General features: G+C 39.5%; 1 protein-coding gene across 1 annotated transcript in view; it reads right to left on the reverse strand.

Annotated features, from left to right (window-relative positions):
• Positions 1-11,701: 11,701 nt before the first annotated feature.
• The window catches only part of c21h8orf34 (chromosome 21 C8orf34 homolog), an 87,462-nt gene continuing 76,086 nt past the window's right edge, over positions 11,702-23,077 (reverse strand). The window contains exons 12-15 of the mRNA XM_084747688.1: positions 19,114-19,604; positions 17,268-17,364; positions 12,981-13,019; positions 11,702-12,177 (exon numbers count right to left, since the gene is read on the reverse strand). Of these exons, the coding sequence (XP_084603814.1) occupies positions 12,170-12,177; positions 12,981-13,019; positions 17,268-17,364; positions 19,114-19,604 (635 nt within the window). The 3' untranslated portion in view covers positions 11,702-12,169. The remainder of the gene's footprint in view (positions 12,178-12,980; positions 13,020-17,267; positions 17,365-19,113; positions 19,605-23,077) is intronic.

Consider the following 23,077-nt stretch of genomic DNA (forward strand, 5'->3'; position numbering starts at 1 on the left):
TCAATGATAAAGTGGGCAGACTTGTCAATAATTCTTACATTGAAGGGCTTCAAGTGAGGCGGCATTAAGACTAGTGAATATGCTCTCTTTGAAAGCTTATAATTTGTGCTATATTTATGCTATATAGTAGTGATGATGTTTCTACCCATTCAGCACAAAGTTGTTTTGGATACCAAAAAGCAGTGTTTCCCTCTCATTCAATAAATCCATTTTATTTTCATGTTCACTCTTGTGCTGCCACCAATGACATCATGTACTATTAAGTCTGCCTGCATGCCTTCCCTACAGCACATATTGTATAGGCTCACACTTGTGGGTTACAGAATTTTACAAGATTGTACCATTTTTTTACCCACTTCTCAAGATCTCTGTGGTCCCTACTTAACAGCAGACAAAACAGAATGTGGCTAGACAAAAAAATGCTCCATAGCCGACAGCTGAGGTAGCCTACCTGCTGTGTAACCTTCTGAAGCAACATTTTCTTTTGAGTCAACTTTATTCCCGTGGTTCAAACGACCAGCTGAGGTTTCGGAGGTACTCAATTTAGATAAACACTACATTTACAACCTTTTGATTGAAATGGCCCTAAATAATAAAAAAAAGAGGTTTAAGCTGTCCTTAGGGTGGATATAGTCAAAACACAATCTGGGACAGCTGGTTTAGACATCCAATCATTCTTTGTTCAAAATCATAAAACTGAAACCCAGAAAATGGAAAGCATTTTGTACAGCCAGAGCAAAAACACTTATGACTCAGACAGGATTTCATCCTAGCTCTGCCGTAAAATGGCCAGGGAATTCATCTACTCTGTGTTGATACTTTCAATGTCTTAAGTAAATCACGACAAACTCCGTCACAACAACAAATGTGACTTGTTAATGTTCCCGTCCGTCCATCATGCTTCAGTTCAACCGAGCTGAAGCCAATGTATCATGACCCCTGAATAATTCCATCTCGCACTGCATTGCTGGGAAATTGAGATCAGACTCTTGGCAGCATTCGTCTTTGATGAGGGGAAACAGCGTCATCTTGGTGATTGGGAAGGAGAGAACCAAACACTTCCAATGTTACTCACACTGTGACAATTAATCTGTCCTTTGCCATTTCCCCTGCAGTGACCTACACGCTAGTGGCCCTTAACCATCAACAACTGACTGGAGCTAATGCTGATGACAAGTATGTGCAAAAAGAAAGGCAACAAAAGGCCACTCGTACACCTCTTGCCAACTAAGGGACATGATACTCTTAAGGGAGAGAGCAGAAAAGAGAGAAAAGAAAAGAGCAGCAGGTGTGAAGCAGCCGTCAAACTTCTTCTGGCATTCAAACAGACATTCTCTGCTCTCCTGTGGTCAGAGATCCATTTGAGGTTATTGAACAGAACAACCAATCACGCAGCTCCGCCCCTCCTGACTGGCCAGTAACAGCATCATCATTCAATCCCACTCCACCCTTTTCCGGCATGCTGTCCCTCAGAGCCCTGATGAAGAAACACTGACACTACAAAAGAGTTTTTATTGCCAAATCAAATGATTCAATATTATTTCTACCGCTTACTGAGTTTTTGTATTAGGAGGTTAAAAGCTGGACCCTGAAGGGTGATTGCTTAAGTGCCAGAGAATTCATTACAGCAAGAGGGGAAGGAAAGGAGCAAAGGAAAATAGTTTTTGTGAGAAACAGTCTTTAATAGGGATGGAATAATATATGGAATATTGCAATACTGCAATAAAAAAAATGTCTCAATACCTTACCAAACAACCCATATGTCCTCTTCTTAAAAGTGTAACTGAAATCATATTTTATCTTAAATAAATAAATATTGGATTTTTAAAACAAATCTCACATAAATATAACTAAATGAATGATATCTCTTCAAATAAACAAACTAAGGCTTGCATGTTTTCCTAGTTTGAAAATCGGCTTGTCAGCGTGGATTGTCCTTTTAACTGTTTCTTTGCTCATGCAGTGCTGACTTGAGCTTCTCACTATGGTGCCAGGTGACATGCAGCATCATGTTGATTGTGCTACTTGTGTGGGTCATCGCCCTCTTGTAATATTTGTACGCAGCCTTAATCTTGTCTGTGATCTTCTCGCCCTCTTCATTTCGAACACAGGGGGCCCTATCTTATGCTGATCAAAAGTGGAAAGCGCGAGGCGCAATGGTTTTAATTTATTCAAGGTGTGTCCAAATTCACTTTTGCTGTCTTGCGCCAGTGGTGCAGGGGTACCCTGCCCTGTCCCGCCCCTTGCATCACCAGCGCACAGCAGGATACACCTATCAGATGTGCCCAAGTGCCCTCATTAATTACAGCAAGTTTAGGCCGAACACGCAATAAGGCAACCAAAAAATCTGCTATAATCACCTTTAAGAAACAGGCGTGCCAGGAGTGCAAGCAATGGCAGCACGGCGGCAGATTTACCAGAAGGAAACAAAAAGAAAATATTTTCAAAGTGAGGAGACAGATCTCCTGGTTCCCGGAGTAAAAGCGCAAGAGCATGCAATATATCATCATCTTCTCCTCTTCCCATCCTCACTCCTTTGCCCTGCTAACACTACTGTGGGTGTAGGAAACAGAATTTGAAAGTGTTTGTGAAGTCTGAAGTGCACAGAATTACGCACGGTATATCCAACCAGCTCTGTCATAAGCACAGATACCTATTTCTCTCCAAGTCATCTCAACCGATTTGAGTTGTCACACATCTGTGTCGATTTTTAACTGTCTCGCAATGCATCATTACATCCCTAGCTGATAGAGAACCGATAGTCTTTAATCTGCTTCAAATATCATTAAAATGTGTCTGCGCAAACAAAGCACTATGGTTGTTATGTTGGCAGTACAGTCAGAAGTGGCAAAAGCACACACTATTTTTACTTAAACAGAACTACACTACTACGTAAAAAAAATACTGGTAAAAGTAGAAGTACAATGATGCAATGATCCACAATGATGCAAAATAAAAATGATTAATTATTCCCTCAGATGCATTAAAACTAAGGTAACAGGCCTTTGATATGGAGTAGGACATGGCAGGAGTAGAAAGTAGAGATATTTGTGTTATAACATAGGCAGAAAAAGAAAAAAAAACTTTAAAAAAAAACTCAAGTAAAGTACAGATATCTGATAAAACTACTTAAGTACAGTAACTAAGTATTTGTACTTTATTTCCCACCTCTAAGTATGGTTTTGCTGAAAGCAGACTTAACAACCCATAAATGTGCCAAATGTGATTAACAATTGTTTAACCTTTATCAAAGATAATAAATTCTCATTAATACACAAGGCCATGGTATACAACTACATCACTTCATGTAATCTGGCAAGATAGATGGGGACAATTCATCATCATGTCAACCCTAAACTCTTTCCATCTAACTTCCCACAAATATTTATCGCCTCTATTCAATAAAGGAAGACAGTGATATGACAATGCTTTTACTGGAATATGAATCTTATTAACATCTGGTGTGAGAACTGTTGTTGGTTTAGTGTTCTCTTGATCATATTTGATTGGTCATGGCAAAACACACAGATGAGTACACACATGGACTATGTAGCATCTGGATTAAGATAACAATCACAAAAGAAACCAGCTACAAAGTGGTGTTTTATACTTGACATTTGGCATGATGACAAGTTGTTATATAAACTTGGAGCAAATGAGGATGAAACTATAAAGGTGAGTCACAGGATTAAGGCTCCACAGATACATCTAACCCAGCCATCCTCCAGCAGCCTCTGGCAGAAGGCTTTGATAAACTGGTGAAAGCATAAAAATGTATGCTGGCAGCCAATTAGAATAAAGCTGCATGAGATTGTGTAATAAATCACAGCTTGAGTAAAAAACCATGTGCAGACTCAATAAATTCACTGCAACTTTATATGTTAATGAAAACATAAAAAGGAAAAAAAACTCTTTTGGAGTACGGGATAGTGAAACCATCAGCCCTGATGGTGAAACAAAATCCAAGTATAACTGCAACAGTGGAGGTGTTCCACATTACCCTGAGGAAGCTTTAGTTGGATAGACAAAGCAGTTTGACAATAGGTACAGCGCCTTAATGTCCCTGCCACAATATTTTGTTTCAATCCACTCCAGACAGGAACAAAACACAGCCACACAAGCAAACATTTCCAAGACACGGTGCACCACTAGACCAAGACTAGATCCTTGCAATAATAAGACTAATGGGAGTACAAAGATTCCCTGGACCCGGAGACAAGTACTGAGTTTGGATGAGTCATCTGCCCCAGGTCTAAGCCTCACCCACCACAAGGCCTGCCCATGTGTAACACACATACATCCCAGCCTTTGAAAAGATCCCCAAGCGTCTGGAACACTGACCACATCACGGTCAGGGAGAAGAACCATGAATTAGTCTGGTGAGAGGGAAAAGGGAGATACAGACAAGACAGCTGAGACTACCGTTCTCGCACACTGAAGTTTCACAATTGAACCTTGAAGTGCAGAGTGCTCTCGAGAGTCCCGGGCCGTCCGTGACTTTTACAGAGCTTTGACAGAAAAGCCTCACAATCAGCCAGAGATCACAACAGGATTTCTGTTTATCCATCCACTATGTAATCCTTCTGGATTTGCCGAACAACTCTTTGGAACAACATTAAATACATGATGTTCCAAAGGATCATACGAGCATTTGCTAATCCCAGGAGTGATCTTTTTCTTTCAAACACAACACACCAAAGGGGATGAGCCGTTTCCATGTCGTTTATCATAAAAATTGAGATTGACACCATGATCTTTATGGAAAAAGTATTAAATAAACTAACGTCTCTACTACTATATCATGTGTAGTAGTAAAAGGGAAGGCCAATAAACTGCCATGGCAAACAGCTGAAAATGTTAGGAAACTATTCAGCAAGAAAAAACATAACACTTGTTTAATACAGACAGTATGTCGTTCAACACTTCACAAGCCCTGCCAAACCTAACAGCCTCAACTATCCACACAACAATGATGGATATCTTCTGGTTTACAGTATTGGGGTAAGGATGGTCAAAGAGTATTTTCATTCTGCTGCCTGAGGTTTACACAGTTCATACTCAACTGAGCTAAGCTGTGTTCCTAATACCGTAACTGTTACAACATAATGTTACATGCTACAACAATAAAACACAAAAAGCTACAGATGATCTTAGATTTGAAAGGGACAGTTCACCCCAAAATAAAAAACATACATTTCCCCTTAACAGTACAGCTATTTATCCATCTTAGTGTGAGTTGCAGAGTTTTGGAAATATGAACCAGATAGATGTCTGCCTTTTCTCGAACCTAATGGAACTACATGGCATTCGGTTTGTGGTGCTCAAAGCGCCAAACGAGTACATTTGAAAAACAACAACAGCAATGTCTCTTTCCAGAAATCATGGCCCAGTTACTCAAAATAATGCACAGACTTTGTTGTGAGTAATTTCATGTCAGAACTATTTTCATTCTACTAAACTACAACTACCAACTGTATCACAATGAAGAAGCATCTTCTCATAGACAAGATGCTACAGGTCAGCCAAAGAGGACGCCATTAATGTTTATATTACAGGGTGACTTGGGAGGGTACTTACACTCCTGTCCTATGCCACTCCCAAAAAACCACTCCTGTCCTGTTCTAGTCCTATTACAGAATAAAAAAAAAAGTCCTATCTCGCCCCAAGCCTGGAAGAGTGATTCCTGTTGAATCCCATTCCTGTCAATCCACAGTCCACACACATCATGCACTGTTCAGGTGACTGCAACCAGCTACCACAGAAGAGATTAAAAAGGAATTTTAAAAAGACAACAGATTGACTAATGCTACGTTCATGAAGAAAACGGTATTAAGGCCTATTAAGATTTGAACTGCATATAAAAGTGACCTACTGTTACGATGATTCCCAATCCTGCCTGCTCCCACTGACTTCTTTTCCTGTCCCATCCCAGTCTCATGAAGAATTGTGAAACTCCCATCCCATGGGAACTCCACCGAATTCCACAAAAATCTCCGCCTTTAGATTGCATCCCGTGCTGTCACAATCTTGATCCTCTCGTCCAAGAGTAGATGCAGGCTTCCTTCTGTGCTGTGGGAAGAAAATAGTTCCTACACCAAACTGTTTACAACAGTCTCAGGGTCCACTGTCCTGCATGTTTTAGATGTTTCCCTGCTCCAACACACCTGATTCAAATGATCAGGTTGTTGTCAGGCGTCTGCAGAGGCTTGATGACGAGCTGATCATGTGAATCAGGTGTGTTGGAGCAGGGAAACATCTAAAACAGTGGTGCCCAACCCTGGTCCTCAGGGACCCCTGTCCTGCATGTTTTGGATGTTTCTCTGCTCCAACACACCTGATTCAAATGATCAGCTCATCATCAAGCCTCTGCAGAAGCCTGACAACAGCCTGATCATTTAAATCAGGTGTGTTGGAGCAGGGAAACATCTAAAACACGCAGGACAGGGGTCCCTGAGGACCAGGGTTGGGCACCACTGATCTAAAACATGCAGGACAGTGGGCCCTGAGGACCAGGGTTGGGGAACACTGGTTTACAACAAAGCCCGTGGGTTATCTTGACTAACTGAATCATGATTTCTGGAAAGAGACACTGCTGTTGAGTTTTTTAAATTAGTGTTTTGCTATTTGAGCACAACAACTGTCAACTAATTCCCCCATTCTGTATTAGGGCTACAAAATTAATCAAAATCACAATATGGCCAGGTGCAATATCCAAATGATAGAAAATGCAATTTTTTGATAAAGGAAAATGTGTGGCAAAATAGCAGCATATTAAAGTGCAGTAGTGCTGCAGAGATGCCGTAGTCCACAAATTTTGTTCTCCAGATGTAAGAAAATATCAACAAATGCCACATCATCATGTTTTTAATGATGAAAATGAAAATTATGATATACTCAATCTCACAGTAAAACAGGATGGATGGATAAACAGCTACACTGAGGTGAAACATGCAGCTACAACATTTCTGTAAGCTAATTCAAAAGTCCCTGTGGTTATTATAGTTTGCTCAGTAGCAGCCATACGGACAAAGTCCAAGCCCTTCAAAGAGTTTACAACATGAGTGAAGGTTAAATGTCTGTTTTTGAGAAAATAAACGTAGCAACTTTTTTTAAACAGTAAACTAACAACAAATAAAGCTAGCTATAGCTAGCTTACCTTAAAAATGTCCTTCATCTTGGAATTTGAGTGGCTGTTCCCCTCGTCTCCAACGTTCAGACTTTGTCGCTGTAAATTTTAGAGGTTAAACAATAAGTTATGTTTTGGTTGTCAAATAAAATTACAAGCCAAACGTCTGTGTGTCTTTAGAGAACACTCACCGCTGTTTCAAGAGCGTTCCTAAAAACATGTCAACGACTAGAAGTACTGCATAAACCGGCCGGCGGCGCCATAGTGGTATTTTATCAATTGATACAACCTGTTCAACGAGAACCCTAGATTTGCGAAACTCTCGCGGGATTTGTACGCGTTGTTCCTTCATTGTGCACGTTGTACAATCTGATTATGTTTTATAATGTGAAAACGCAATGGTTAAGATCTGACAAGGATTAAGGGCAAAGTCATATGTTGTAGTCAAAGATAAATCGTGGTTTGAGTAGAAATGATCACTCTCGTGAGATCTTTTACGAGTCTGGGCTTCCTATCTGGATACGCCCACAACTGAAGATGGCAGCCGGAAGTGAGCCTGATCACTGCGGGCATGAAGCAGCAGCAGCAGCAGCAGCAGCAGCAGCAGCAGAAGAAGGAGGAGGAGGAGGAGGAGGAGGAGGAGGAGGAGGAGGAGGAGGAGGAGGAGGAGGAGGAGGAGGAGGAGGAGGAGGAGGAGGAGGAGGAGGAGAAGAAGAAGAAGAAGAAGAAGAAGAAGAAGAAGAAGAAGAAGAAGAAGAAGAATGAGGTCACATATATTTATAGTTATTATAAGGCATATTTTACTGGCAAAGATATTTCATTCTGCCACATTTGGGTTTGACTTTTAAATATTTTTCTTTATTTGTGCAGAGACGACTAAATATTTTTCATTCCCACTGGATGCTCTTCAACAAACCTGGAAATGTCGTCTAAACAGCAGCCAGTTCTGTCAAACAACCTGTGCCCTTGGGTTGTTTTTTTTTTTTGTTTGTTTGTTTTGTTTTGTTTTCTTGAAAGTAGTTCATGCAGTAGAAGTGAAATGTAAAAATGATAAATGAACAATGAACCAAAAGGAGAGTGATGAAGTTATAACAGACATTCAGGTCCTATTAGGTCTTTTTTTTTTTTTTTTACTTCTGTTTATTGTTTTTATTAATACAGTTACATATTTATGTGTATATTTTGTACATTTATTTGATTAAGGATGTAAGGGAAAAAAACACAGAAGAAAGCAAAGAAACAAAAAGGGATGTCACATATCATTATTCATAACACCATGTTTTCAGCTAACTTTCATGAGTTTATCTCATTGATAATGTCTATGAACGGTTGCCATATTAAATAGAACATAGTTACTTCCCTCAGTGAGAGTTTATTTTTTTCTAACTGTAAGTGTTTTGTTACATCTTTCTGGTCATTTTAGTTTTAATAATAATTCAGTATGATTTGACATACTTTTAAGGTTTTGATAAACACGAAACTGTCCCAGTTAAGTATAAGTACGGAACACTATGACAGACTGTATACTTCCAAAAAAAAAAAAGAAAGAGACAAAGTTTTATTATTTAAAATTATGTATAAAAAATGCAAAATTCTAACCACATTGTTTCAAAACAGTGCTGGGCTGTGCTGTGATTCTGATAGTGACCACAATCAATTATTATGACTCTTGCACCCTATTTGAATAGTCACAATTTCAGCCATTTGTTCTGTATTCACAACTTTAACCATCTGGTCAAAACCACACATCGTGGCACAATTTGACCACACAGTGATTAAGATATTGTACTGTAATTATTATTTTGTGGGCAATCAACAACAAAGCTTTCATAGTATGACATTTTTTTCTTAAGTGTGAAGCTCATTGTTGCCCAATATACTGGTCAAGTCAGACTTAAACTCTTAATTTCTGATTTTACTGCATGTCTGAAAGTTTATTACTACAAATTTTCTAAAACAAAGTGAGCTGCTTCTGTGGAGAAAAACTTCTGTATTTGGCTTCAAACAGCAAAACTTTTAACTTTCATGTTGATGACAGACTTAAAGAAGTTAGCAGCTCAATAACAGTGGAGGCTGCTTTCATTAGCTCCGTGAGAAACAGGCAGTTCACTTCAATGAACACTGAAAACAAAATCCAGATTGTTGATTATGTTTTAAATTACCATGAAAAGCAGCCACACAAACCCCTCTGGCTGCTCATGCAGAGGAGTTCTCACAAGAAGGGTTTAATGTAGAGCTTCTGCATAATCATAGTCATACATAGTGTAGATTGTAGAACTAGATATTTATTCAGATTGCAGTTTTAATATTATAATGTATGGACAAAAAAGTGCACAAGTTCATTTCAAGCAGTGAATGATACTGACTTTATTTGCCTTCAAAGCATACCGCTCCTCCACCATAGATTTATTTGTGCTGTACGTCAGGATAAATCCCAGTCTGTTCAGTTGTAAATTAAGACCTGGGTCAGTCTGCTGACCATTGATGGTGGTCCAGATCTCCCAGTAAGTACAGTGATGTCTGCCGCTGTTCCTGGGTGGCCCCTGCAGTCACTTTGAACGGGCCCTGGTGTGTAAAGCCTGCACAGTAAACATACTAAGAAGATAAAGGAGGGTTCACACTCCACAGAGATGGTGTTAATATTATGAAAGTTGATCTCTCTGATTCTCAATAACATGACATGTGTGACTGATAAAGATTTATACAGTTTGAGCTAAATGATTATACATGATCACAATCATCTTTGGAATAATCAAGAAGTCATATGGCTGTAATCTGAAATATGATACAAGCTGTGGCGAGATGAGGTATCAGTAATGGCCTCAGCCATTTCATCTTTATAAGTTGTGACATACTGAGACATTCACAGATACACAGAGGGAGGAAAAGCATCAGAGCGCCGTCTTTGTGTGACATCTGCGGCAGTAATTTAAGGCTTCATCTCCCAAACTGTCTTGTCTTATTCCAGCACTCCTCGTGCCTTGATTTTCTGCTGACATAAGAAATGAAAGACTGGAGGAGACACATGAACTCGAGAGAAAATATTGATAGTATAAACGAGTCAGCGCGCCGGTGATCTGTGGAACAAGAACAGATGGCAATCACATTCCCAAATCCAACAAAGTGAAAATGGAATATGAAATGTGAAAATTGTAATTTCCCCTTTTCTGGCAGGAAAATATTGTTTATAGTGATATAAAAGATTATATCAAGGCACCACTGTGACTCGATTATGCCATGTCCTCGAATTCTTCCACAGATCTCTCAAAACCACATCCCTTTCCAATGAGGCCATGATGTGCTGGAATACATGGGACATTAATCCACATACCCATGTTTTACAGGATGGGGTTTTCAGTGATTAGCCTTCTCACACATCCTTTTACAGGAATCACCCTCAGAGAAACGAGGCCGGAGAGTTGGGTCATTCTGTTGACCACATCCCGAGAGACAGACTGAGAAGTTGGCATTGCGGGGTGTACCATACCACAAAGCTCAGTCGGGTTCGATGGAGGGATCAAGCCGGAGGGTGTGTCCATGGTGTGTGTGTATGTCTCTAGAGCTGACGTCGGCTGTGTAACACTCAGACAACCACAGTTTAACCAACACGTGCCCAGGCAAACACACAGGAGCAATGTAGTCATGGCCAGAGCAGATTTCAGCGTCTCTGTCAGCACCGCAGTACATGTGAGACACAAAGTTAGATGGATCATGTATCTGGAAAGACTGGATTAACCAGAGACTGTGTTATGATCGTTTAAGTCATTTAAATAACAACTTCACTGTGTTTTTTTAATGAGACAGGATAAATCTTTTCAACTTGGCTGCACCAACAAAGATAAATTTAATCTAAAATAGTCAGATTAGATAGTTAGCTAATCTAAGATAGAAGTTAGCAAAATATTGCATTGTTTGCTAGCTAACATTAGTTAAAAAGTTAATAAAATGTTACATTGTTTGCTATCTGTTAACTAAACACTTAACAAATGTTACATTACTTGGTAGGTAACATTAGCTAAAAGTTAACAAAACATTATGTTCTTTGTTGGATAACTTTAGCTAAAAGTTAATAAATGTTACAGAGTTTGCTCACTAGTGTTAGCTTAAAAAAAACCAGCAAAATGTTACATTATTTGCTAGCTAGCTAAAAAGTTAGTTAGCCTACTCATGACGGCTCAGCGGAGAAGCTCTAATTTCTCCTCCTTTGGGAAAAACTTGTTGGTCGAATTAATGGAGCAACTTGATTATTTTGCTCAAACAGGTATAAATATGAGTTAAACTTCCTCGAGTGAAAGCACAGTGTAGTTAATAGTGGATCACATTTTAAATTGGAATTTAGCTGAATAACATTTAATTCATATTTAGATTACATACTAAACTAAAAAAAAGTTTTAAATTTAATCTTTCTTAATTTTAAACTAGTTTAAAACTTTGGTGCGATATAATTTAAAGATGATTTAATTGGGATTAAGAAGTAATGCTTGTTGGTGCAACCCAGCCTTAGTGTTTCTTTGTAAGACCTTGACACAACAGGAGCACAGAACAAGCTGAGATACATTAGGATCAAAAACAGAATGACATGTGCACCAAATCATTTTAATTAACATAACAGCATTCCTTGTATTCCCTCCACAACTTGCATTATTTGCTATTTGAATAACACTACATCTTTAAACAGTGCATATCAATAAATGCTTTCCTAACATGGGTGTGCTGTCCTCACAATGTGAATATGCACTAGGCCTAGAAAAAGAGTCCATCAACAACAAAATGCATCTGTTTCTGGACTCCACATGGAAGTTCAATAGCATGCTATAGAGCAAACAAAAATAAATGTTATATTCCATACTCTGAAGTCATAATTTTCACTTTTTATCATACAGTTACAGTACAATGTCTATGAAATATCTGTGAAAAAAGTATACAATCTTTTTTTTTCCTCATTCATATGAATTATAAAAATAATTGTCTCTGTACACATATTCAAAATGTCCAGTGGTTTGCATAATAGTTTGATTGGATCAATGTCTCTGGTCTTCGTCACTATAGGCCTGTGAAAAATGACAGACAAAAACATCAGTCTCCTAGAAACCAGAATCAGACACATTTAACCGCTAATAAGAATAATAACTGGGGTAATTACTATGAAACAGCCATTTAATATTTGAACATGTCATAGACAAACATGAGGTGGAAAATGAGGCCTGCTGCTGCCCAGTGTAGGCTCCAACAACCATATTTCACAATAACTTCTGGGAGAGCGGTGATTGGGGTGACTTAAGCAGCGAGCTTTGAGTTTGGTTGCCGTGGCAATGCTCTGGCCCCTCTGATAGCCAAGCAGCAGCAGCCTGCTCTCAGATCTCCCTCCAGACTGGCACACTGACACTGGGAACTGTGGGCACCTCCAGAGCCACAAGAAGGAGAACCGCAGACAACCTCAAACCAGACAGACTTTCTCCTTCTCCCAAATGTTGACGCTGAGCGTTGACGCTGTCTGCTGCGTGTAAACTCAGAACCCAAGTGACTTAATGGAACTGGGCAACGGCGTTCCTGTCTCCACACATGGCCAGCCTCCACCAATCACATTTCAGAGCCACTGTGCCCTCCATTTAGCCTGTAACTGTAATTGAATGGACCATAAATGAAGGTGGAGGCTTCTACAGTAAGCCACCCATTGGTAGTTATTTGGGTAACGTGTTGTGGCTCTACAAATGAGGTCATTGACTGACATTGAGGCTCTCTAAACTTAAGGCAGTTGCTTACAATAGCAGAATTGGTTTCTGGTGAACAAAATGATACACATCATATTCGGAGGTGAGTCTGTCTCTCTGGGCTCAACATTTCAGAGTCTCACCTGAAAACACAGATCTCTTATTGGCATCTCGTGCACCACCTGTGAAAAAATGAACACAGAAAATATGTCATGTAGGGCAGCATGGTGACTCAAGGAACTGTTCAACATTTTGTAAAGAGTTACATGAGAAGAGCAATACCACTCTCACACCACTTCCTAACTAGAAGCGAAGCAAACAATTTCAGTTTTATTTGAAGTGTCTAATCTGCTCCGTGCGTCAGCGAACACTGAGAGACAAGTTGTTTGTATTTTTACAAAGTTTTGCACACTGGCTTCACCTCCAACTTATTTTCTTTTGTGAGAATCAATGCTGACGTCCTTGATGCTGCTGTTACTCCACCAGTCAACAGGGAGGTAATTTACGAAGTTGAGAAGTCGCACATCTTTTATGGTCCACCGCAGCCGTTTCAAAAAGGACGAGGTGTGGAAGGAAAACAGGAAGCTGTTGTCAGTTACAAGTTGGTCTAAGTACACTGTCCCCCAATTATGTAGAAAAAAAGCTAACCTAAGCTAGCTAGCTAGCATTGTCACTTTCAATCAAACCTGACACAAACAAAACTCACCAGAAACATCTTGGCTCATCTTCCCACTGTTCCAACAATCTCTAACTCTAGTTTAATCAAAGTAAACCATTAATTCACGGAGATAGATGTAAAAAAATATCCTGGCTCTACATGCTGTTTCTCTGAGCTTCTTCTCAGATGTTTGACCTCTCTCTCACCCTTCTCCTGGTGATATTTTCACATCTAATGTGGCGAATTAAGGCTTTACTTCGACCAAGCCGGAGTTGGTGATTGTTGGAACAGTGGAAAGATGAGTCAAGACGCTTTTGGTCAGTTTTATTTTGTTTCTTTTGAGTTTGATAAAAAATAACTATGCTAGCTAGCTACTTAAAAACACTGTATACAGAATGAACAATACAAACTATTAATAGTATGTACAGTACCAAGCTAACTGTGAAAAATGAAGTATCTTGGTAACTTAAGAATGAAAAATCACTCATGAAGCAGGAAGCAAACACACATGCAGCTCATAAAGCTAATCCTAAATTGGTTGCACACAGGGTGATTTCATCATATGTAACTGAAGCTAATCCAAAATATCTCCTTTTTTTTCATTTTTGTAAAGAACTGTGACAGGTGTATATGCTCAAATGTCAACATGTCCACCAGGTGCACCATCACTTCTGCTTCTGCGATTAGTGATTGTGATTTTCTGTAGATTAGTAACACCAACTATCTTTACACACTCTTAATACTGAATCCTTTAAACAATCTTGACAGGTGTATAATGTAACACGCTGATTTACGCCCACTGTACACGTCTGCGTTGGATTCATTACTGTGCTGAGTGGGATGGCTGCAGCCATTAGGAACAAAGGGGTTAGGACAAGAGTGAGAGAAAGGACAGACTTCTTTCATCTCCATTGTGGTATGTGTGGTTGTCCCATTGTGGAAGTTTATAGAATAACAGGAAATAGCTATGGATTTTTTCCCCGCTATTTAGTTCTCACCATACACTTGGCGCCAGCTCAGACACATCTGCTGTGATACTGGGAAGAGGGTGTCACTGCGCTAATGAAGTGAGCAGCACATTCATGGACACACATGCACACACAGGTACAGGGACAGACTCAAACACCCAGAGCATGTCCACACGAGTTTGAAATTTGGACAGCGTCAAAGCAAATAGGCAGAAGAGGATTTCTCTGTTCCTCTGTTTGTAGATTATAATGTTATAAAATCTTAGTGGTACAAATTGAGTGTCTGGTTGCTAGTGTGCAACTCAACTATATTATTTCATAGGTCAAAAAATACCCCCTGAAAAGACTGAAAAATCAGATTAGCGGGGCAAAAACGCTCTCTGAAAACAATTTTAACATCTTACCCCGACAAATACGATCACTCACACATTTAATACACACACTTGCACATGCACACACACAGAGACATACAAACCAGATTTCAGCGAACAGTCCTGTGGGCCCTCTCTCACGCCAGAAAGTGCTTTGTCACGTCTTGTGGCTGTTTGGTCTCTTTTCCCCTGTCAGTCCCTCTCTCTCTTTCTGAGTCTGAGCCACCTCTAATTCAATGTGCGGCTCATATCCTTCTCAACATACCATTACGACTGCCAAGGCTTAGAGCTGGCCCCCAGGGGCTATTAGGGAAATTTATCCATTTATTTTGCAAGATACACATTTGGCAAAACAACGGCCCTCTAGAGGAACTTGTCAGGAGTGTTATATGTCCATGTGACAACCATTTGCATGCTTGATCTTTTGTTTGACTGGAATTCTTGTGTCATAAAGTTGATGAAAGCCATTTTTTTTGGAGTCCCACATGCACTTGATTTGCAGTTTTAGTAGCTGATTCTGATTCTTGTTTACTGAGAAAACAGCGCAAGTTAATCTGAGAACATTTTGGGATTCAGGGCATATACTGTATAATTTTTTGACTCAATCATAAATTAACTTCAGAGTCAGCATTTTTGCCCCAGTAGTGGTGGATTCTAAATATAACAATGGTAATCAGTCTGTTGGTTATGCATGTTGATCAGTCTGTCTGTCTGTCTGTCCAACATGTTCAGAGCAAGATATTTTGGCAACTACAAGTCAGATTACCATGAAATTTGGGTATTGGGTCAAACTTTTTCCAACGTTCCACTCTGGTCCAAAAGGTATCTCAAAAACCAATGGCTAAATGTCCAAAAAATTAAATGTGGACTTTCATTTTCCCAGGAGGATTAGTTATTGCATTTCTGTTCACTTTAGCTTCATTTCCACACAAAATACCCAGAACTTTTAGTCCCAGGAACCTCTTTTCAAGGAACTGATACCCCTTTTCCATATAGGTGCTGACTTGGCTTGACTCGGTTTGAATCGGCACATCAGCCCAGCACAGCAGGGGTTTGCATGGCCATTACAACAGGGCCACCTGCTCGAAGGTGTCCCCATTATTTTGTTATTTAACACGACCTTAACATGACTCCTACACAGCTGAAAAAAAAACTGTGAAATAAAACAGAAGTACAAACAGCAACACAGAAGAATAACTGAGAAGCTGCAAAAGTACTGAGAGCTGAGAAGGGACAGACTTTTAAAGGCCGTTTTCTCTCTGCTCTCCTGCACAGACCTGAGTCCTGCACACTTGACGAGCAGAAGGGAGTTGGCATGGGTTGGTTATAGTCAGCAAGATGTCACCGCAACCCGCTTACAGGCAGGTTGGGCATGTTTTGATCCACTCTTGGGTGCTACTTCTGCATGATAAAAGTGGTAATGGAAATGCAAATCAGCACGGCATGGTTTGACTCAGTGTGGCCCTGGGGAATGTTCCTGTGGAGGAAGCGTGGCTTTTGACCTTTTACTGGGCCAAAATTTCTATTTGTATTACCACTCATAGGCTCAGAGGCTGATCTGTGAGCTGTTAACTGTCTTTCACATCATCCCAAAGCAAAAATATTAACTTTGCAGACCGTATCCCACCATAATACAATAATTTCATTCCTGCTTGCGACTAACAGGTATGAGCCTGTTTTTTGCCGAAATCAGGACAAATGTTATACTTCTTAACCAATGTTAAGAGAGCATAAATTTGACAGTTAGTTAGAGGACCTCAGTGAATTCTGGACTATAAGCCTCTGACAATCAGACCATATTGCCACATACAGTACATCCATGTGATTTATAGACCAGAACATTCAAGGAGGTCTGATCTAATTCTGTCATGTTCAGATCCAGAGTAATGTGCTGTACTGAATCCCAGCCAGACCACTACTACAACTGGATTTACGACGTTCAAGCAAGAACCGTTCATGTCTATCGACTGGATCATGATAGAGATATATATCTCTTCCTCGATGCCAGGAAAGAATATTTTACATGACAACGTTTCCCCCCTATGAAACCCCCCCAGGATTTCACCCAACTGTGAGACGTGGAAATTTTCATGCGTCAGCCCTTTTGCGCCGGCTCAGAATTTTACAAGGATGACTTGCACATTAATCTTCAGTTTTTAATAGATCGTAAGCCACTTAGTTACTCACTGTCATAAAGTGACATTACAGTAAATGAAATGAGCCACACGTCTTAGAAAAAAAAAATCAATAGGGAATCAGTGGGAAGGTAAAAACATTACAGGGGTAATTTGTCAGATTTGCAACTGAGGACTCAGCTGAGTGATTGCTCTCTTTAGTAAAGAAAATCTGAATGAGGAGATAAACAAATCAAATGTAGGGTTTAAAAAAAGAAACAAAAGACAGAAGGAAGGAAGAGCGAGATAGGTCACTCACTCTTATCCTGCTCCGGAGGCTCCAGGATGTCACTGTCTGTGTCACTGGGAATATGCCAAGGCTGTCGGATGGCCTGAAGCTGCTGGTAAAACTCATCCTGGTATGGAAAAATAGGACAAGAAGTATATTAATTTATATACTGTGGAAACTAAAAATAAGAGAGGTCAGTCTGTTAATTTAGCCATCTGCTTGTCTATCCTACACATTTAATGTACATGTTGTATTCAAGTTCTTGTAGGTCTTGTAGTCAGTAGTCTTCCCAAAAGTTACAGCAACTAGATGTTAGCAGGAACATCTGTTACCTTGAATAAATTATGAATGCCTCTAGATTTGTTGGAAACATTTGGGATAATATAAGTATCAAACTAAAAAGAAAAACAGCATTGGTCTAGCATTTTTAGACATTTTGTGGAAATGTTACTTTACGCTTTAAAAGTGGGAACGACATCATGAAAAGAAGAGACGGTACAATAAACTGAGATGAACAAAAATTGTAATTGAGATCACTCACAAACTTAAGGCATAACAGTACTACATTTGTTTTTGTTTTTTTGTTTTTTAATCATTTTGTATATGGAAAGATCAAAACTTTGATAGAAAAAAATTGCCCCATGACTACAAAATACGTTTTGTGCGCTTCTTTTTCTGTGATAAAATGATGATATCCCAGTCCTTCGGGATGTTGTCATGCACAGACCTCATCTCACTCTTCCCCTCCAAGTGTGTGGAAAAACCTACAGTGGCCATGAAACTTGTGCAAAACGTGAAAGGATCTGTAAATCTCGAGCCACGGTTTAGTTTGTCTGTTCTGGGCTACTGCAAAAACATGGCGGTGCAACATTGTGACCCTGCTCCCTCTCAAGATATAAAGGTAACAAAAACACAACAGTTCTTATTTTCAGGTGACTTTTGAATAGTATATATAATTTCTGTCATATTCTGCCGATAAATTCCTGTAAGTCTCATACAATGGAGCTTTAAATGCCTACACAAGTAGTCAAGAAAAAAGCAGATATATCTTTCCTGTTCATTGAGTATTTAAAAGGTTTCTCTAAACAGGCCTCCTTTAGGGGCTTTAGTCCCTCTACACAGGACCAGGTGGCCTTAATAAAAGCAGACTGGGTGCACTAGTGTTTTGGATAATCTCACTAGGTGTCAACTAGCATAACTGTCAAAGAGTATACAGAGGGACTGCAAAATTCCTGCCCACCATTAATAAAGCCTTCAAAAAGGTCTCACATTTAACAACACCCCTGTTCAGTAAATCATGAAAGCAATATAAGAAAGAAATCCCATTGAAAGTTTCTCCTTTTATGCCAGACTCATTTTTCCACAATGAAATGACATACTACTGTACGGACCTCCGTGACTCTCTACTAAACCCCACACGAAGCGTGTCTGTGAGGGTGTGTGTGTGAGGGTATGCACATGTGTGACAGTGTGTGTTCTGGTGCTCTTGGTCATAATCTTTCTGTGTAAACGCTCTCATGTTCTACAGCCAGCTTTACTTGGGCATTGAGCCTGTTTAACACTCAGCACATAAGTTCACGCTCACCATACTGAAACATTACAATAAAGTTGGAGTGATTTTCAAGTCCATGACCCAAAGTTTATGACAATTTTACTCTATGTTTTACAAAATGTACTTTGTACTGCAGTAGATAAATCTAACACATGAGGACCAGCTAAAATTTTAATGCTAATATGTAGAATCAGACATCAACATGGCCATGGCGGATACTGTGTCAAGTTAAGTTCCTGTGGTGGAAATATGGCTCTTGTCGTGCATTATTGCTCAAAACAGTGAGCAGCAGCAGGGTTCATGATGCCAAGTTTCAGGTCTTACCTCAGACAGATAGGCTCGTAGGCTGGCACCAAGGCTGTCAGTAGTGCTTAGTCCAGGTGGGGTGAGCAGTGGTCGGGGGTGTGTGGGCTGACTTGTGGGTGTCACAGGGCGGCTCCGCGACCTCCTGAAGGTCACCTCTTTATGAGACCCAGTGTTAAAGGTGGAGCGTGTCAGTAAACTATTTGGGGTCAGGGGCCTGCTGGGCGTTCTGGGGGTTTGAGTCCTGCTCGAAGGGTTGCTGGGAGATTGAGTCCGACCCATGACCAGGGAGGTGGGCTTGGGGCTGAGCAGAGGGAGGCCCACACCGCAGGGCTTGCCTGAGAGGCTGCCGGCTGGAGACTGGGGTCTAGAGACCAGGCTGGTAAGAGGCAGTGTGTCTGGTAGCGTTCTGTGGCGCAGAGGGGTGTGGAGCAGACTACTGTGCGGATTATTGGTGCTCCGAGTGGTCATCTTCCCTACTTCTGCCAGCTTGGCCAGGTCCTTTTCAACCTCTGCAGGGAAAAGCAGATGATATAGCATAAAATAAACAAATTAGAAAGAAAGGAGAAATTTTGAAAATTAAAATAGAAAATTATTACTAAATTATTACTATTGACTTACAGATTTAAAATAAATGTGTATAGGTTGTTAATGATTCATCTCTTAATTGCTGTTAAGAATTTAACTGTATTAAATATATTAATTGTTACATAATCAATAGTGTAGAAATAGCATTAATTGTGACATTGTTGTCTGTCATTTGCTGAATAAAGAAACTTAAAACTCAAAATGAGAAAAAGAAAAAAGGCAAAAAGTAAAAATTAAGCGTTGCGCAAACTTCTATTTCCCACACATTTAGTGAGAATATCTTTTATAAGTATACAGTAACTGTAACACAGCAGTGCTGTAAAACAAATCCCAGATAACACCAGTAACTCTCCTTAGCAATTCCCAGATTAAATCAGGCTTATATTTTTATTACATATTCAGAGGCTGTGAGGTTAGTATGTCCTACAAGACTGATGATTCACAAACTTTACTGAGCATTAAAGAGGGCGAGACCGCTCGGTTTAATCCTTCTTCTGGGCAATGATGACAATATTTATAGACCCTGTAAATTGTGGTGAATCCAGCTTCCTCTGTCAGAAAAGGTTCCAAGTTGATATACAGTAAGCACAGCTTGGTAAAAAAAAAAAAAAAAAAGTTCCTGTGCCTGACAAAAATACATTTGTTTGCCTCACTGGTAGTCTCAAAAACATTTTCTGTTTGTGAAAGAAGTGACGCTGCCAACTCCTGCGATCAACATCTGGGTAATTTTTTCCATGTTTTACGCTTTTGTTCAAGACCATGGCGATTTCTATTCAACAAACCAGTCTGGGAGTTATCATTTGAGAGGGATAATTTCAGGAATGACTCATCGGGAGCGAGTATTTCTGGAAGACTGTATACGTGTGACGTTAAATAAATAACAAGAGGAAGCATGACGAGTATTTCACAAACCTTCACTTCCTTGTTTCTGAGAAAACAGTGCTGTCTTCCTACACAAACAACATTTTTCCACACAAAAACATGAAGCATACACTCTTGTTCACTTACAAATATCCATTTAGTATGCAAAGCTGAAAAACCTCTGCAATACTACTCTATATTAAGCTCTGGGACATGATTTAGTTGGTTTGAAATCTGTTCCAGACTGTTTTGTATACAATCCTTCAGGGATCAAATACATCTCATTCTCTGACATGCATAATTAGATTGCTGTTTCTGCGCTTAATCAGCTCTGATTGTATGGAGGTCAGCCTTTGCAGCGAGATGCAATGCAGAGCACATACTGCTCAGTGCCTTGCCCAATAATCTGCATGTGTACTTCATGACATTGTGTCCGACTGTGTTCCTTTAACCCGAGTATATTCAACACATGTTACTTCTCTAAATAATAAGACAGAAAACTAAAGATGCAGGTTACCGCTTTGCCTCACTCTGACTGAAAGTTGAAAGACAATTAACTTTGTGTTCAAGGCATATCATGACGTCAGCTTGTGGCAATGGCAAGACTACAGTATGAAACATTAGAAACCATAAAGAAGCTTTGTTTTAAGATTGATAGTCTGCATGAACAGCTACTAGACATTACGACCAACTGGAGACAGTGAAATACTTAGATTATAGGGCAGACTAGGGACAGTTGCAAAAAAGGATGGTTACAATGAGTCTTATTTCTCCAATCAGCAACTTGCTAGAGTAATGACACGCTTACTGCACATGCACAGTTAGACCTACTCCAACCAGGCAGAAGACACATTCAACATCTGCTACTGCATTTATTGAATTAAATATTGATTTTTTCATCTTTGTAACCATCCACTCAATTGTTTTGCATTAATTTGTCTTTTTTTGTATATAATGAGAAAATCTTTTGAATCATTAAATATTGTTGAATAAATAATAAATCATGTTGCACCAAAAATAAAGATAATTACATGTTTCCTCCCACTGTAAAAAAATGAAGCCAAAATATCCCGGTCATGAGTGCTGCCATCGTGTGCTGTCAATCATGGCATGAAATGCTCTTTTTATAACATCAAATAACTAATTAATACTCAACTGATCAGGAAAATAAACACTTAGAGATACATCAGCAATGATAAGAACTACCTAAAATGACAGAAACCATTTGGGGGGGGAAATTACTTGACGTGTACTTAATGGAGGGGTGGAATTGGAGGGGGAAGCCAGCCAACAGGAGGCACAATGTAATGTAATCATCTTTAAATGGTATGACTAATTAGAAAACAGATATAAGTTTAACATATTCAGATTTGGTTGTTCTGGTTCAAATAACCTCTGAGTAACTGAGAGAAATGCAAAAAGTGTTGCAACCATCCCCAGTCTCCCCCACAGAGGAAAAACCGGTGTAAATTCAAGTTCCACATATGATGATTTCCCATTTAAAGCCTTTAACCACCCACACCATGCCTGATGTTATCATTACATCGTAAACAGGATATGTTCATTAGTAATCTGTTCCCATAAAGCAGATATTTTCCTCTCGTTATTTACCAAAATAATGATAAACACCACATGTTTTTGTTGTGAAAGTCTTTCTCCCCTCCATAAATGGTTGCTCCGTTCATGATTTTATTGTAAACCAGTTGCTTCCCCTTTGCTTCCTGGCATTAATGAATGGCCTGTCACAAGCAACTTTATTTTGAAATCCTCTGCAGTCGACTGTGTTGAACACAGAAATACTATAAGCCATCTCACTGACACTGATATAAAATGACAGCTCAGAGACATCAAAGAGGTAACATCAAAATCCATATGGTTTAAACCTTTTGATAAGTTTTGATCCCGTCTTTCAGTAATAAGAGGAACTGGAAAAAGAAAGATGGGGAGAAAATGAGACAGAGAGAGACAGAGAGAAAGAGACAAGAAGAAATAGAAACAGCTCTAATCTATTAAAGTCTTTGATCAAGCAGCAGTTGCACGTGGTGGGGGAGCACAGGGCCAGAGCACGCTATAGAACCATTCAGAACGCATGCAAACTTTATTAGGTCCCTCCTCTGAAAATAAACTTAAGTGCTAATCACAAATCGCTTGTCTGTATTTTCATCTACAGGCTGACAACAATAAAATAAGCTGCTGCCTGAAGAAATTAACACAGTAGCCATCTCTTAGATAGATAAATAAGTACGAATATGGAAGAAGTACACATTCCTGATATGGTGTAAGTACGGGTATTGATGCCCAATACTTTTTGAGGACAGAACAAAAATGTACGTGTAGCATCAAGAAGTGTCAAAAAAAAAAATCGATAGTTCCAATCAAAAGCTTGGCAAGATTCTCAGCCTTGTTTACTTGGACTCTGATCAGATTTTTCTGGCTCTAAAATAGGAAACTTCTCTAACTCTTGACTGTGTTACAGTAAGTAATGACCTTTATATTGAACAATGATGTATTGAGAAGATTGGCACTTTTTGTAAAA

Source organism: Lutjanus erythropterus, chromosome 21, assembly GCF_056507025.1.
Source record: "Lutjanus erythropterus isolate fLutEry1 chromosome 21, fLutEry1.hap2, whole genome shotgun sequence".
Taxonomy (NCBI): domain Eukaryota; kingdom Metazoa; phylum Chordata; class Actinopteri; order Lutjaniformes; family Lutjanidae; genus Lutjanus; species Lutjanus erythropterus.